Source organism: Sceloporus undulatus, chromosome 1, assembly GCF_019175285.1.
Source record: "Sceloporus undulatus isolate JIND9_A2432 ecotype Alabama chromosome 1, SceUnd_v1.1, whole genome shotgun sequence".
Lineage (NCBI taxonomy): Eukaryota > Metazoa > Chordata > Lepidosauria > Squamata > Phrynosomatidae > Sceloporus > Sceloporus undulatus.
Window position 1 is genome coordinate 244,426,062 of NC_056522.1, and position 18,624 is coordinate 244,444,685.

At 39.4% G+C, this 18,624-nt stretch overlaps 1 protein-coding gene across 1 annotated transcript in view; it reads left to right on the forward strand.

Moving 5' to 3' along the window:
- Nucleotides 1-18,624, forward strand: part of CNTNAP5 (contactin associated protein family member 5) — a 479,983-nt gene that overhangs the window by 136,296 nt on the left and 325,063 nt on the right. Inside the window, exon 3 of the mRNA XM_042445209.1 lies at nt 563-756. Coding sequence (XP_042301143.1) covers nt 563-756 — 194 coding nt within the window. The remainder of the gene's footprint in view (nt 1-562; nt 757-18,624) is intronic.

The following is an 18,624-nucleotide window of genomic DNA, read 5'->3' on the forward strand; positions in this document are numbered from 1 at the left end:
GAAGGTGGTGGGCTAAGATATGGGAGAGGAGGAAAAAAGGAAAAAAGGAAAAAAGGAAGGAAGGAAGGAAGGAAGGAAGGAAGGAAATTTTGTGGAGAACATAGTATTTTTGATCTCTATGTATGGTTGTGAAAGTGTGTAAGTTAAGAAAGCCGACAAGAAGAGAACCATCTAATTTAAATATGGTTCTGGGATGACTTTTGCAGATACGATGGGCTGCGAAAGGGAATAATGAATGAGTCCAGGAAAAAAATCAAGCCTGACTTCTTTCTAGAAGCCAAAATGACTAAACTGAGACTGTATACATTGGATACAAAATGAGATGACAGGACTTATTAGAAAAGATAATGCTTGGTAACATGGGAGGTAGTAGGGAAAGGGGAAGACCACATTATAGGTGGATAGGCTCAATTAAGCAAGCCACAGCCCTGAGTTTCCAAGACCCGAGTAGAATCGTAATAACAGTGTGCTCAAAAAAAGAGGTATCAAGCCTCCATTCAGAGATCAAATGAAGTTAATATACTGTAATATTTAATCTGGCATTCTGATCTTTTTCTCTTAGGGGCTGGTGGCTGGTCCCCATTGGATTCTAGTAGGGAACAATGGCTCCAGATTGATTTGGGAGACAGAGTGGAGATTACTGGTGTTGCTACTCAAGGAAGGTATGGAAGCTCAGATTGGACAACAAGCTACAGTCTAATGTTCAGTGATACAGGTCGCAACTGGAAGCAGTATCGAGAGGAAGACATCATCTGGGTAGGTCTGAAACTTTTAGATAAATGGCTATGATATAATCAACTACCTACAGCAAAATATACAATTCTGAATTGACTTTCTTTTCTTTTTTCCTTATCCGGAGTCATGGGGAAAGGCTGTACTATTGTAGTACAGTTACATTTTTTCTTCATGCATAGGGTACAAACAATGGCAGGATACAGTTGGAAAGCTAAATAATCCACACTGCCAGAATTTTAAACAAGCATGTTTCTAATCTTGTGGCTGTAATGGAAATATCAAAGAACTTGCACAGTATTATATACCCAAGAATAGATAGCATGTCCTGATTCTCAACATATAGGTTTGCAAATCCCATTGTATGCTTTTCTGACATTGGTAGTTGTAGAGTCCTTAATCACTGCACATTACAGACAAGCTACTATTTTGTATTTTATTTTAAAAAAAATATTGTATATGCCTGATCCCCACAGACAACATATTTCATTCACAAGAATCAGTCAACTTCTGTTCTATTAACTGCATGTAGTAATGTTATGTAGATCATGGGTGTTATTGGTTCTACTGTTTTGCATTACCTGTAGATCAGTAGGTTTCGATAAGTGTTACTGCATCAGTTTTGAAGGATGGGAAGAGGTGTCTAGAGGTGAAAAGATGTATCATACCATGGCCATGAACATGAGCTGTGAACATGGAAATCTCTGATTCATCTGGGACATAACTGTACTCAATGGCCTTTTAAAGTGGAAACTGCCATTTTCTTAGACACAGCTGTTGACCTCTAATATGGGAATAAAAATGCTAGCATGCCTTAGTGCTCTTGTAAGGATGGCAAATTAAATGTTTAAAATGTTCAACAAGTGCTCTGTAAATGTTAAACATGTGAAATGTTGTTGCTATTTCATTATCCCCAGAGGACTCACAATTTAAATATAATTTGATGCCAAACTATCTGTCCTCTCACACTTCTTCTAATAACGTAACTTAGAATAATATGGTTAATAAAGCAGTGGGAGTTCTCTTGAGGGTCATAACTGTTAGCCAGTGTTGTGGCTTGGTTCAACCATTTCTGTATTGTTTTATTTATTCCATAGTTTATATGTCTGTCTTTATTATTGCTACTCCAAGGGTGGCTGAACAAAAAAACAGAGAGCTTAGTGTTGAAATTAAACCAATTATATAAAAACTGTAGGCAGGAAAAAAACAGAATGCCAGTGGCAAAATAAAACCGAGAAAACCTGAGCCAAGTTTAAAAGACAGGAGAATCTGGATAAAATGTCTTAACTTGGCACTCTGATGTTGTAAGAGTAGTCATCAGGCAACCTCTCCAAGGGAGGAATTTCAGAGCTTCAGCTAATTTAATGTACATTGGTTGCTACTGTGCTTTTGGGCCCTATTTAAAGTGTTAAAAATTTCAATTAAAGTCCTAAATGTCTTTGAACCAGACGATCTGAAAGATGGCCTGTGTCCCTATCTGAACCTACCAAAAGCCTTAGATTAGAAACAATGCAATGTAGAAACAATGCAGTTTGGCACCACTTCTTGGATCCATGCTATGGGATTTGTAATTTATTGTGGTACCAGAGCTTTCTGACAGAGAAAGCTAAATACCTCACAAACTGCAAATGCCAGAATTCCATAGCACTGAGCCATGAGAGTTATAGTGGTGTCAAACTGCATTATTTTTGCAGTATAGAAGCAGTCATAATAGTGGGCCTGAACATTTGCTTTCACAAAGTTAGGCAGTAGAAGAGATTAGGACAAGTGGCCTTGGCAGGAACAGACTCTTTTGGTGGCTACCTATTCTTGTGAAAACTGTGGATCTACCAATGACTCATTCCTTCACTGTTTTCAAACAGGCCTGGATATTCATGCATGCTTCTGAAGGAATTAATATGTATAACCATGATCCATGTATGTGTGCTTGTGCTTGAAGCCAAGTAGTACTGAACTGGAGCTGAAGCAAAGATTCTGGAGCATTTCCAAAGGGGGAAATGATCCAATGTAGATTATGATTTCCATGTGCTCTGCGTTGGCCTCACATCTGTCTGTTTCTCTGCTTGGTCAGCTCTTGAAGCTAGAGATCCTCTCTCTTGCCAAGGGGTCCTTTCCTCCAGAGTTCAACCCCCCTTGATAGAGTCTTATGGCAGCCAGACAGGCATTTCTGCAGTGACTAGCCTAAGGTCATTCAGTGATCTTCATGCCTAGTTCCAAATCTGAACCCAAATCTCCCCACTCAAACCATTGCCTCATGCTGGTATTTCTCAACAGTGTCCTCAGCTCTGCTCCCAAATTAACAAATTTAGGCTTTAGGCATTTCTTGCCTCAGTCAACATTCTTGAGAGTATCTAGTTGCAATTGTAATTGCTGAAAGATGCTATAATCTTAGCAGTTTAGATGTTATCTTGTGAACAATGAAATCTCATCAGGGGAAAAAAGTAATAAAAGTGTGTGTGTGTGTGTGTGTGTGTGTGTGTATAATAAGAGAGAATGAGAGAGTGAGGAAAAGGTACACCTTCAAGTGATTCTCTAACACTGTGTGATTCCTTATTTCTATTACTGTTCACCATGGGAACAGATGGCCTGCAGATAACTGCAGTTTCTGCTAATGCTGACAATGGTAAAACAAGTTTCTTATGGGGAACACAGTTATTGGTTAGTAAGGCTAGTAAAAGAGCAGAAAGTTAAACTAAACTCTGCCACATGGCTTAGTGTCTGCCATGTTCACCCCATTTGATATAAATGTAAAAATGTAAAAGTAGGATATAAAATAGAAAACAGCTACAGTATATTTCTCCAGATTATATTAACTACAGGAAGAAAGATAGAAAGGAGGAGGAGGAAGAGGAGGGGGAGAAAAAAGAAGAGGAAGAGGTAGAAGGGCAAAAGGACACCATCACCACCAACTAAAACCATAGGAGGATTGCCCTTGGGATAACAAATTCATTTAAAAAAATGTTATGGGTCATTCCAGGGAAAGGGAAAATTGAAGATCTGTCAGCCTTCACACTTCCAGAAGATTCTTTTTGATGTTAGAGAGTGATAATTTAGACAGGAAAAAAACAGCCTGAAGAGAAACTTTTCATACCTCTTTAGCAGCACTCAATCCCAATTGAGAGCACAATAGGAGCTGCTGTGAAAGTAAAGTGTAGGAGTTCCCTCCTCCGTTTCTCTTTCTTCTGATTGCCTTCCTCACACACCCCTATCTTTCTTCCACTTTCTCAAGTAGGATGAGAGCGCATAAGTGCCGATGGAGCAAGACAAGAGCCTCATACTTTATGAGAGCTTTTTTCACATATAGACAATGGCAATCTTGGGTTTGCTATGGAAAGTGCACTTGACAGGACTGGCACCCTAATCGGAGCCATATTTTGGAAACCAAAGTTCACTGCCTCTTGTTATTCATGGTTTAATTTGAGAACGTTCAACTCACAGTTAAAGTAAAGTAAAGCCTTGGGTGAAGCTTGCACATCCACGAAGCATAGTTCATAGACTGGTTGTGTAACACCCACCAAAGGTTCTGAGGAATAACAGCGTTTTACTCTATTTCCTCTGGGTGATTTATAAGCGATCAGATAGTGGCTGGTGTGTGGGGATATCTATCTATTCCCGCTTATGTTTGGAGTCTGCATTTTGGATGTTGAATGTGTATTTAGGGCCTGTTCCAGATGGACCTTGGCTCCGCCCCCAGTATGTAATAGGGCTTGGCTGAGGACTCAGCATCCAATCAGGCCTCACCCCTAGTACGTACTGGGGACGTCAAAAAGGTGGCGCCCTATACACATGGGCGCCACCATTTTGATGTGATGGACACTTAGTGTCCGCACATCATGGCACAGATGTTATGCCGCAAATGCACCATTGGTGTCTTGCGGTGTCACAACTGCGCCGCAAGAAGAACCCACTTTTTGCGGCTTCTTTTTGCTGCATGGGGGAGCTGTGCAGTTTGTCCGCTGCGGCTCCCTCGCGCAGCAAACATGGACGCCGGTAGAGTACCCTTTTTGGGCACTCTATAAAACGCCTAAGTTTCACAGGATGATGGGCTGCCCTTGCATGGGAGGAAGTAAGGGAGGACAGTATTGCAGTGGAGGCCCAAGCGCTTTTCAGAAATTGTTCATATTTGTTAAACATGTGTTGTATATACATACCACAGAGATGACTGAACCAGAAAAGGGTTTGCATGCAGAGTTGTGTATACACAAAAGCCTCTTTGTAACAGAGGTTCATATTGCATGTGCTGGGGGTAAGATGGCTACCATGGTCTCGTAACCCATTGATTAAATGAATGAGAATAATCCCTGAGAAGATCTTCTGTCTGTTTGCTATGCCAGATGACAGCCACCACTGAGAATTAAACTTTCTTCATAGGATCCGTCATATGTGCAGGCAGATTAATCCAACTACAGCAACAGTTGGGAAGTATTTGGTTTTTTAATTGTTGTATTTTTACAGCCACAAATAGGAAGATGTATTTGTGCAATTTCCTCTCTCAAGCACCAAAATAATTTGGCTGGCTTTGCACTTTGACTTGGTATGTGGGTCTACCATTTGGTGTTCAGCCTCAGGCAGTAAAGTGTCTTTTTGCTCCTCTCTGTGTAGACCTATCTTGTCTTCTGTTTCTTATCCAACCAAAGGAGAAAATCTTGGGTCATTACACTAGTGTGATGCCTGGTTACATAAATGTTTTTATCAATACCTGCATAAGTGTCCAATACCCTCTTATGAGTATGCAAGATCTCCAGTTGCCTACTATGCAATCATACATGGGTAAAGCTCCAGCCCCTACCCCAAGACTAGAATGGCCATTGAAACATCTCCAGAATGGCTCCTAGAGTGGTTGAAAAGATACTTCACAAATGCACACACGCACATGCGTGCGTGCGCGCACACACACGCACATGCGTGCGTGCGCGCACACACACATACACACACACACACACACACACACACAAAACTATTGCTCCACCACCTCCATCTGTATTAAGTCTGCAAGTGTAGCTTTATGTTACACAAATTTTAAAACAGGATCTTGGCTGGAGTGTGACTGAATCAACAGAAATTGCTTTTCTCTATTTTCTGTAAATTTAGTATTAGGCTTATTGTTATGGGTGCACCAAATTGTAATCCTTTTTAGGATTAACAAGTGAAAGCCATGTTGAGCATTTGGAAGTTGAATTCAAATCAATCCTTGTATATTCATGCAGCCTGAATTTGTGATGTGGGTAAATTCTACAGCTGGGATGTAAGATAAAACAGATTAATCATTTAAAACCAATTTTCCAAACCTATTTGTATTGAAATAATCCGTTACAAAAGGTTGTTGTAGTTTACAGCCAACTAGGCTCATAATTATATTTTCAATGTGGATGTCAGCTATGTGTGAACTTATGGCTATTGATTGGAAGACAAAGGCACCAATTTCATTTCTTGAGTAAGCAAATGATTTTATTCAGTTAAGTTTTGAATAATTCAGACGATATTTCACTTCCACAACACATCAGTATCTTTTTGATATCAATTTTATGGAGAAAACCTTGTACACCAATGGCTGCAATTTCCTTTTCAGAGCTGCAGATCCCTTTATATCTCATATCAACATTTTAACTTTTTAGAGTACTGTACTTTTGAGAATTTAAATACATTGTTACATGAAGAAAACCAAGGGCTATTCCAGCTCTTCCTTTCTTCTTAATGGCATTTACCTGTCCGTTTAACTGTTGTCACAGTTGAGCTGCTGGTTCAGAGGCAAAGAAGGCTGGAACTAGTCCGTGCCAATCAATCCCAGAGAACTGGACTGGACATAGAAATTCAATTCATGAATTGGTGCTCCATCACTTCTCCTGTAGAATTCTGTGTTTGTGGCAAAATTTTTAGGGACCTTTGCACAGAAATTGATATATAGTTATGAATCAGTGACTTGTGCAAAACTCTTTCTTACATGGAGGGTATTTCAGTGCAGTAGCCTTGAAACTGCTAGAGGAAACATTACACTCTTGGAGTAAATTATGCTGTGTTTCTAATATAATGAGCTCTGTGCTGCTGCATACCAAAGTCAATTACTCATTGTACTTGCCCACAAAAATGCCATCTTCTACATTATGAGCAGCATATTTGTTTTTTCACTTCAACTAAATCGGAGACTGTTTAAATCAAGTTATAGTAATATGTGATGTTTCAGTACAGTATAACGTGGCCAGATGCAAACAGAGAAAGAATTCTTGTACATATAATTATATAAAAATAGTTTCAGTTGCCATATATCTGTCATGATAAGTTACATCTGCTGAAATTCTCTCATCTGTTCTACCTTCAAAGTTTGTCTGTTTTATGCATTGATTTTCTACCATTCATTCCATCAAGAGATTCATGGTAGTGTACATGGAGTTCCTAAGTCCTCTTGTATCCAGGCAGTGATCAGATCCATCTTAAACTGAGCTGTCCAAGGACAATGTCCTCAGTGCAGGAATCTTCTGTGGAAGAAGATCTTTGAAGCTTCCAGACAATATAGAGGAGAGAGCTAGGAACAGAGTGTTTCAAATGAGCCTTGGACCTCTGGGGTGCTGAGGAAATCATCTTCTCCTAGGGGAAATATTTTCCCAAGTTCTGAAAAGAGTCTGTAACATTCTTAACCTAGACTAGGGAGTAGCATCTAAAGTCCTTAAAAAAATAACTAAGGCAGGTTACAAACCACCACTTGGGACGTCCTCAGGATGTCCCAGTTTAAAAAAGGGGCGTCTCTTCCAGACGCCCCTATTCCTGTTATGGACTCTGTCCGTAACAAATGGCGGCTGCTCTTCCACACAGCCGCCGCCATCTTGACGTAACGGACGCTGTGCATCCGCACATCGCACGGCGCTAATGATGTCGCGAGTGCGCATTGGCGCTTCGCGGCATCATGAGCGCGCCGCCAGAAGAAGCTCCATTTTGGAGATTCTATTTTGCTCCGTAAGGGAGCCGCGCGGTTTGGCTGCGGCGGTTCCCTCATGGAGCAAACAGCAGCACCGGGAGACCGCCTCAAAGCGGCGGTTTGTAACGCCTCTAAGTTCTGGGGGGCTCCAGGAGTATTTACACAGATTCAACCTAGACAATGAGGAAATAGAAATACTAAAAGAATTTTCATACCTGGGATCAAATATTGATCAGAGTGGGGACTGCAATCAAGAAATCATGAGAAGACTAAGAATGGGGAGGGCAGCTATGAGAGAACTAGAAAATATCCTGAAATGTAAAGACATACAACTAAGCACAAAAGTTAGAATCATTCAAGCCATTGTATTCCCTATTGCCATGTATGGATGTGAGAGCTGGATAGTTAAGAAAATGTATAGGAGGAGAATTAATTCATTTGAGATGTGGTGCTGGAGAAGAGTGCTGAGGTTACAGAAGTCAAACAAATGGGTCCTAGAGCAGATCAAACCAGCAATCTCTCTGGAAGCCAAGACGACAAGATTGAGGCTATCATACTTTGGCAGCATTATGAGGAGGCATGACTCACTGGAAAAAAACAATATTGCTAGGAAAGGTAGAGGTAAGCAAAAAGAGAGGAAGGGCACATGCTAGATGGATAGACTCTATTAAGGAGACCATAGGTATGAATTTACAGGACCTAAGCAGAGCAGTGGAGCATAGGGAGTCTTGGAGATGTCTCATCTACAGGGTCGCCATGGGCTGACTCAGAGTGGATAACAACAACAACAACAACAAAATGTTTCACTCAGGGGCTGCAGCTGGTGGGCCACATAGAGCCCTTGAAGAATCCATTTAGGAATTTTTTTTAAAAAAATCAAATACTCCTGAAGCCCACAGAATAAAAATTGAATAAAAATGTCTAAAAATGACCTAAAACATACAAACACCACCACCCCACACACAAACAAACCAAAAATGCCACAAAAACATGGTAGTCAGGGTCCCCTTGAGCCACACTCCCGCAACCCATGAAAGTTGTCTATATTTAACTCATGGGGAAATCACAGGGGAGAAATAGCCCCTTCCCTAGTGGCACAGTGGTTAAATGCCAGTGCTGCAGCCACAAGGTTGTGAGTTTGATCCCAGGGCTCCAAGGCTGATTCAGTCTTACATCCTTTTATAGGTCAGTAAAATTAGAATCTAGCTTGTTGGGGCAATTGGCTTACAGATTGCAAACCTCTTAGAGAGTGCTGAGTTCACCATTAAGCAGTATAGAAATGTAAATGCTATTTCTAAATGTTATTCCCCCTCTACACTTTTCTGCCCTTGATCTAAAGTTGTAGGTCAGCTTGGGGACCATTCAGAGGCCCTCAATGTATTCACCATATATTCTAATATCCTGAAGTGTTGTGGATGCCTGAAATGAAGCTGCTTCAGAAGGTCTTTTACATCCACTAGGCCTAGAATTAGAAGATATATTTCTAGCATCACATACCTCTATGGATAATAAATATAACCAGGAAAGATTAAAACTTCTAGAATTTATATTCCAGCATAATCAATTTACTCTTCATGGGAGTCCTGTGGACGTATCAAGGAGGTATTATACTTATTTGAGCAAACGAGTATTAGTCTCACCTTTGTTTTTCTCCTTAGTAAATACTTTTGAAATTCTGGAATGTACAGAAAGTGATCACTTCCTTTTAATAGTATCCTTATGACCAATTCTTGAATGGGCAGCATTAGCTAAAACAACAAATTTAACTGGAGAATTGCTAAGGGAGAGGCGGTTGAAGTGGTGTATTATACTGAATAGCACTATACAGGAGAAATTAAATAGCAACTGTTTGTCAAGTATGTGCCAGCTTTTCCATGATACATCAATGCATCACTTAGACATCTATCAACAAATTGTGAGAGAACTTAGATCTTGTTTAATAACAGACAAAAATTTTCAGCCTAAAGAATATAGATGGTCTGATGCAGAATGCAGAGCAGCCAAAAGGGACCTGGGCAAAAAGATAAAGGAATCCCGCAAAAATCCTTCTGGAAAGATCATGGAAAATTTAACTAATTTCAGGCTGAAATGTAAAAGTCGAGTAAACGTTAAGAAAGCTTAACATGTAAAATCTCAATGGCAGGATCTGGAACTTGCAGTAACAGAACAGAAGGAAGACAAATGCTGGGACCTTGTTATCCGTGACCTAAAAAAAAGCAAGAAATACATTGGAAGACTCAATCACTGCCTCCACATGGATTAAATAATTATCCAATTTTTTTATAGTCAATCAAGCCTTTTGGAAGTCCCTGGATGGATAAAGATCCCTGAATGGCAACCAGTCACAGGGAATGAGATAAAATGTGTAATTGTGTCCTTGAAACTCAAGAAAGCATGGGAAGAAGATATGCTTCTTCCAGAACTCTTTAAAAAACATGCTGAATGGTGGAGGTCCATTCTTGCTGGTCTATTTACTATAATAAACAGTATTGGACAAATGCCTTGTGGGTGGAAAATGAGCATTGTATTCCCAATATACAAGTTAAGGAGACAAGAATGATTCACAAAATTATCGGCCAATCAGTTTGCTTGATATCACTTCAAAGCTATATGTTCAACTTTTGCTTCACAAGTTAACGGATTGGCTACAAGAAAAGCAAGTCATACATGAAGAACAGGCAGAATTTAGAAGTAGGTACAGTACTATAGATCACTGCTTCACATTAGGTTATATTATAAGGAAGTATACTAAGAAAAATAAGAAAAATTTCTATACTGCTTTCATTGATCTTTCACCTGCCTTTGATTCTATTAATACAAACAGATTATGAGAAAATTACAGGCTCTGGGATTGATAATTGACTCTTAAGACTGATATGGGATCTACAGTGCACCCGCATCATACACGGGCGCATTGTATGCTGCTTTCAGCATATGCTGAAAGCAGTGCCGCTTCTTCCGGTGTCTGCGCCGCCAACGCCACACGCTGACGTAAGCACGAGTCCCATTACTTGCAATGGGGCTCGAGCATATGCATTTTTTGTTTTACGTGGGGTGCTCCAGAACGGATACCCCGCGTAAAACAAGGGTGGACTGTACAGTGCGCCCGCGCCATACGTGGACTTGAGCGTATGTGCTCAAGCCGCGGTGCGCGCACAGGGCGGAAGGGCGGTGCGTCCCATTCCATTGAATGGGCGCATGCGCCCTGCACGCGCCCGCACCGCCGCGCTGCCGCACACGAGCCCCATTGTTTCCAATGGGGCTCGAGCATAGGTGGAATTCGCCTTACGCGGCGGGATCCAGAACGGATCCCCCGCGTAAGGCGAGGACGCACTGTATATAGCCACAGCAAAGTGAGGGTTAGAGTTGGCTTAAATGGTTTCCTGACAGAAGCTTTGACAACAACTAGGGAAGTGAAACAGGGATGCCTACTGGCACATACTCTTTTTAACATCTATATGAATTATTTAGTGCTTTGTTTAGTTCAAGTTGGTTCTCCTTCTCCAGTAATCAGGAACAGAAAGATTTTCATCCTGATGTATGCAGATGATCTAGTGCTTATTTCTCTATCTTGTTTGGGTCTCAAAAACCTACTGAATGCTTTCAATTTCAACAGGAACACCTGTCAATAAACTATTCCAAGACTAAGGTTATGGTTTTTCATAGAAACTGTCCAAGACATAAATGGATCTTACCTCAACATACCATAGAACAAACCCACCTTTTCAGACATCTGGGCATTGTTTTCAGTGAGTCTCTTTCTTGGAAATGGCATAGGGAGGCAGCAAAGCTGAAAGCTGAAAAAATAGTTGGAGCACTGATGAAATTTTGTTATGATCAGGGTAGTCTGCTGATTGATCCTGCTCTAAAAAATTTCAATAGTAAAGTAATTGCACAGATGCTTAATGGTGAGGAAATTTGGGGCTTAGATATCAACACTTGGAAAACCTTGGAAATATTACAGAATAAATTTCTCCAAAAACGTTATATTCTACCAACTGGAACTCCTGCAGCTTTTTTGCATACTAAATCTGGTTGCCCACCAGTTAAAACAAGGGTAGATTGTGCACAGATAAGGTACTTCAAACAAATTGCCACCTTATCAACCAATCATCTTCCAGCATTGTGTTACATGGAAATATGTAACAACCAGTTTTGGAAATCAAGTCTTCAAATTCTTTTACACAGTTATCACTTCTCTGAACTGAACTCTGTTTTTGGCATGGATAAGAGGCAATTAAGAAACTGGCTATTCTAGATAGATTCAAGAAGGATTTATGGTCAATTAGGACCTCAAAATTATCCCCATGGTTCTCCTTTTTGAAAACAGAACATTTTAGAGCCAGATATTTGACCAAACTCAAGCTGTCTATTTTAAGAATTGTCTTCACTGAGCTACCATTTCAAGTAATGCCAACTGCAGTTCTAGATGGACACTATTTGAGAAAAGACTATGTATCTGCAGTCAGTCTCAGGTGGAGGACATTGTCTATTACATGCTAATTTGTCCCCCGTATAGCAGTCCTAGAGAGAAATTCCTAACACGCTTGCTGACAAATGGAAGTGGGAGCTCTCTTGTAGATTCAGTACAATGTCTTTTGAGTGATAACCAATGACTATGTAACAGATAAAGTGGATCTTTTTGCCACAGCTGCAAAAAAAGATTAGGAAGAGAGAGTGTGTGTTAAATAAAATTGCCATTAATTGCCAAGGAGACTCAAAGTATTAATTAGATTTTTATGATGGCAATGTATAAGTTTACCAATATTCAGGAAAGGTTTTTATATTATATCAGTAACAATTTTAACTGCATGCTAAATTATGGAATGTATTTTGCTCTTTTGTACTTTCGTACCTTTTGTTTTAAATGTTTTGTATTTTGTGTATTTTGATAAGTTTTTTGTCATGGCCTTTGGCTAGTACAATAAACAATTTAATTGATTGATTCAGCAGTCTGTGGTTGTCTCATAGAATTTGTGTCATTCCATGTCACCTGTCACTCAAAATATTTTTTCTATTGTTAAAAAGCCCAATTACTCGAACAGATGATTTATAGCTTGCTTTTCAGGACAAGTGATTCACAAAGCATATTGCAACTGATTAAAATTACAAGACATATAACTGCCACAGTACTATGCTTTTTACTATTGTTATATTAATTTAACCATTGCTTTCAAATTTGATAGCAAAAAAAAAAAAGGTAAAATATTTAGTGGTTGTGATCACTATAGAAACATGTGGGTTACTAAAACTGTCTTACTATTTTTACTGCTATCTGGATATTGCCACTCCTTTGAGGATTGCTTGCCTCCTCTACTCGCCCCCCCCCCCCCCCCAAGGAAATGCCCAAAAATTTCAAATATGACCCCTCTTCTCTCTGGCTTTAACATGCCAAACTATTCAGATCCACAGGGTGTCTTTGTACCTTGCCCAGCATCCCCCACAGCACATCAAACATGCTTTTTATATATCCTTCTTTGCATTAATCTTTTTTAGAGATTAAAGGATAAACCAGCATGTTATCGCTCCCATTCACAAATTGCTCAGCATAGATAAAGAATGAATTTTCAAGCAAGTACTGTAGCTTCATAATTGTATCAGTACCTTGACAAGTGAGGCATGTAAAACTAGCAAACCTTTCTCAAGGGGGAGGGAGAAAGTGAGGAGTTACTGTAAATCTTCGTGAAGGGTATCATCACAAAAAGCACAGCAATCTTTATGTCAAGTTGTTCACTAAAAAAAAAATCTCTCTAAATTTTCATCCCTCCTTGAAAAAGAATGGAAACATGCTTTTCCTTATTAGAGTTGAATCTCAGTTTTTCTGAATAAAGGGAAAACAAGAAATCAGACATATGTATGAATGATTCATAAAGATATGAGGAACATTTCCCCCCCTAAAAGAGTATTCTTTGCATAATACAGTGGTGCAGCTAGGCAGTTTTAGATTCTGGGCTGCATTGTTGTATGAAAGGTCAAGTACCTTATTTGTGAAGCACACAACTAACATCTCTCTCTCTTATTTCCCCCTCCCTTCCCCTGCTCTGAACATATATACACTATTTCATGCTTTATGACTGCTATTGCTGCCACGCTACTGAGTTTATGCAGTTTGCTTTAACTGCCATGGCTCCATCCTGTGGAATCCAGGGATTTGTAGTATGTTGTCCCACCCGTGCTCTTTCCAAGAGAAGGCTAAATATCTCATAAAACTACAAACCCTAGAATTCCATAGCATTGGGCCATGGTAGTTAAAGCAATTTCAAATTGCATTAATTCTGCAGGATAGATGCACCCAGCTTCTTTGATGTTAACTGCCCTGCAGTCAACCCCAACTCAGGGTCACCTTGTGTGTGAGGCATTTTCAAGCCCCCTGTCCTCAACTGCTCTGCTCAGGTCCTGCAGGCTTAGACCATGACTAAGTCCATCCATCTGGCCTAGGATCTTCCTCTTTGTCTACTACCTTCTTCCTTTCCTATCATTGTTGTTTTTCCTAAGGATCCATGCCTTCACATGATGTGGCCAAAATATGAGTCTCATCATTTTGGTCAAAAGCTATGGAATACGGGGACTTATAGTGTTTTGTGGCATCATAGCTCTCTGACAGAGAAAGCTAAATCTCTCACAAAAGTACAAATCTCAGAATTCTATAGCACTGAGCCATGGCAAGTAGTGTCTGCATTAATTCTGCAGTGTAGACACAACCATAATCTGGATCCTACCCTTCAACTTTCACCATTATGTTGGAAACACTGATTGACTCTCATCTTTGAAAAAGAATTAAAATTACTACGTGTGAAACATTGTGTTTGACACGCTAGTGGCAAAGTCATCCTATACTGGTACTTCACAATTGATTTTCCCCCTGCCATTCTGCACTTATTTTTCATGGATAAGTGCCAAAAAAACATAGTGGAGTTCTACTTTCTTTAGGATTCATAACTTCTGTATTTTCCCCCCCTCAAAGATAGATGTCTGGTTTTCTACTGTGATTCATAAGATATTTGAAAAGCCACATTTTTCAATTTCACATAGAATTAAATTGCAACTTACCAAAGCTTTGCTGCCCATTAAAGTTGTTGGGGCCTAACTGGTTTTACACAAACTCTTGTACTTGATTTTAAACTCTTGCAAATGATTTTTCATCATTTAATTTGATCAGTTTAATATATCTCTTTAGGTTGTTGCTTGTTTATTATGTTTATTATGTTCTGATCCCTTCAAATTTACATTTATCATATATCTATATGTATTTTTAAAATAAGAGTTAAAGAACAGTACTTACCAATTGACCCGTGGATAGGTTGACCCAGGTTTTGGGGGTCAATTTTTAGACTAAAATTTCTAGACCTATGCATGAGTATATTATTATTATTATTATTATTATTATTATTATTATTATTATTATTATTTGTTGTTGTTGTTGTTGTTGTTGTTGTTGTTGAGACCTATGCATGAGTATATACATTATTATTATTATTATTTGTTGTTGTTGTTGTTGTTGTTGTTGTTGTTGTTGTTGTTGTTGTGTGCCTCCAAGTTGTTCCTGACTTATGACAACCTTAAGGTGTCATGGAGTTTTCTTAGCAAGATTTGTTCAGAGGAAGTTTGCCATTGTCTTCCCCTGAGTCTGAGAGTGTATGGCTGCCCAAGGTCACCCGGTGAGTTTCATGGCTGAGATAAGAATCAAACCCTGGTCTCCAGAGTCTGTTTTAAATTTGTCAGATTGGTTTCACTGTACTCAGCCTTGGGATTTCTGAATTTTATTCTATTTTATATATTTATGGGATTTATATCTGCCTTTCTTCTAAAAATCAAAGCAGCTGGATAGAGGGTGAGATATAAATATTTACTAAACAAATGCTAATAAATAAAATAAACCACTTTCCTGCTATTATTCTGTTTTGCAGCTTCATGCATTTTGTGCAGCAGGAGAATAAAATGTGCAGGATAAAGTAGATTTTTGTGCAGTAGGCAATATGGTCTTTAATCAAGAATGGGGTTGTTTTCTCACATGTAGTTGAGAAAATGACAAAGAAATGAAAGGTTAAAATGGCCATTGTTATCTTTCAATCTTCATAATCTGATTCAGTGCAATTGTCTTTCCCCCCTTTCACACGGGGCCAGTTTTAAAATTAGAAGGTGCTGAAATATTTGTATATCCTGTTCTAGCACCAGGGTCTAATCAGACCTATACCTCATCCACACCTCCATCTGACAGCCTGCATTCTTCCTGTGACTGCACACAACTGGGCCATACTATGGTTCCATTTCCCTCCTAAACTGTATTAGGGAGATACTTTGATTTGGAAAAATTATATCACCAAAATGAGCCTCCTCAGGGATTATCAATCAAAAGTTTACAAGCAATTAATCAAGTAATTAGCAGTGATTGTCATTGATCCCTCCCAGGAATAACGAAGGCTGTCTGTAATCTATCCTGTGTACACTTACATGGGTGTAAGCTACATTGACCACAAAGAGGGCATTTCTAAGTGCACATCATACTTGTAAGAGTCTTCATATTTAACAATATTAGGATCATATTTGAATGTCATGGGTTACTGGGTGAATTGGGGAGAATTGTCTCCTTGGTACTGCTGTTCTTGCTTTTTGTGCCGTAGGAAAATAGAATAGAATAAAGCCTAGCAGTTTTTATCAGTGCACTGATTGATCTATCACAACTGTGTTGTGACTGTCAACATCAACCTGTTGTTGTTATCCCTGGTATATGAAACATGAGGAAACAAGCTTATCAAGTCATGCTAAATTCTACACTTGGTAATTTCTTTATGTTAATGAAAAGAATTCAGTTTTTCACAGCACTTGTTAATTCATCATTCGGTAGAAAGAGTCATACTTAACCTGCCAATATCACAGAGTATATGTAAACCCACCAATATCTAAAGCACTGAAAAAAAGCCTTCATAAAATAATTATGCTCCTAAAATACACATTCATGTACATATGATTTGTAGCTGTTGTCTGCCTTCAAGTTGTTCTGATTTATATTGATCCTAAGGTGAACCTATCACAAGGTTTTCTTGACAAGATTTATTCAGAAGAGGTTTGCCATTGCTTCCCCATGAGACTGAGAGTATGTGACTTGCCCAAGTTCACCCAGCGAGTTTCCACAGTCAAGTGGAGATTTGAACCCTGGTCTCCAGAGTTGTAGTCCAATGCTTAAGCCACTATGCCATGCTCGCTCCTAAATGTCCATAGAAACCATTGTGCTTAGTGGAAGGAATTAGATCATGCCCACTCATTTTACAGCCTGAATGCATTTGACATAATTTTTTAAACAGATTTTATTCATGCGTGGGCACATTTCAAATTATACAAACTAGACCTAGCAGAAGGGATGAGGCTAGGTGGTGCAAGAACACATACTCCTGTTTCCCCCTTCTGCTTGTTCACTCACACCTTTCTCTCTCTGTGTGTGTCTGAAATGTGCACAGTCATGTATAGATTTATAGATCCATCTTATATATACAGTTACTGTACATACATAAACCATATTAGGAAAGTCCACTGAACCTGACACTGAGATGAGCTGTGAATGAATAGAGTAATGATTGTAATACAGTGGTTCCCAACCTTCCTAATGCCGTGACCCTTTAATACAGTTCCTCATGTTGTAGTGACCCAAAACCATGAAATTATTTTTGTTGCTACTTCATAATTAATTTAAAAGGTGTTTTCCAATGGCCTTAGGCGACACCCATGAAAGAGTCATTCGACCCCCAAAAGGGTCCTGACCCACAGGTTGGGAACCACTGCTGTAATCGTGAGAATTCTCATTGCTGACACACAACTAACCTCAACACTGAATGTCAGTGCATAACAGAAACTTTCATACACGAAGATGCCATTTGTATGGAAGAATTTGTGCAGAGTGATCTGCATTTATTAGCACACCCAAAATTAGCAAACTGACTAAATCAGTTTTCTTCAATATGGCATTCTCTAGATGTTTTGTACCAAAACACCCATAATTCTTGATCACTGGCTGTAATGGGTGTGGTCAATGAGAGCTGCAGTCCAAAACACCACATCGACACCAGGTTGGAGAAGATTGATAATAAAACATGATTAAATAATAGTCTTCCTGCCAGTGGTGTCACTAGGGTTGGCGTCACCTGGTGCAGTAACCCATTGTGTCACTCCCCCTCCATTGACCTCCTCCCATACCGTACCATACAGAATCCTTAGCAATTTTTTTGTACTAATGTTACTCATAAATTGTAATTCCCACATATTGCTGAAAGTAAATTCAAGAGTTGTGACATATTAAATTAAAATTATACCTTTAAATTACAGTATCATATGCACAGCCCAAATGTATTTCCATCTAAATAGTTTCATGTGGTTAAACTGAAAAGTTGGTAGGATGTGATGATTTAAAAGGTAAACATTTGGGAAGCAGACGTGTCACACCTTCTGATGGAGTCACCCAAAATGGTCCATATTTCCTGCACTCTCTGAATGATGTCTCTGTCTCCTGCCAGCTGATGCTTGGATGAGAAACAATGAATGTGTTCTCTTTGGCTGCCATCACTGGCAATGTTAGCATGTATAGTGATTGTCAGGATTGCTTTGTCATTACGTCCAGGTTATCTGAAAGAATGTATCTCCCTATATGAGCCTACTAAAATAGTAAAATATATAGGGGAGGGCTTTCTGTCAGTCATGTCACCATCACAGGCTCACTTGGGGAGGCCACAAGAGACAGCCTTCTCAGTGACTGTTCGCACTTTCTGAGATCACCTTCTTTGGGAGGCTGGCCTGGCCTCCTCCCTGCTCTCCTTTCACCAACAAAGACCTTTTTGTTTAAGCAGAATTTAAAGATGTAATCATGTGAAGGGAAGTTTCTTATTGGGGTGTGTGCTTGTTTTTCCCCCAACTTCTGTATGCTTTACTGGATCTTATACTTTTTATTGTATTGTTTCAAAAAGTTATTGTTAGTTTTTTAATGACTCCTTTTG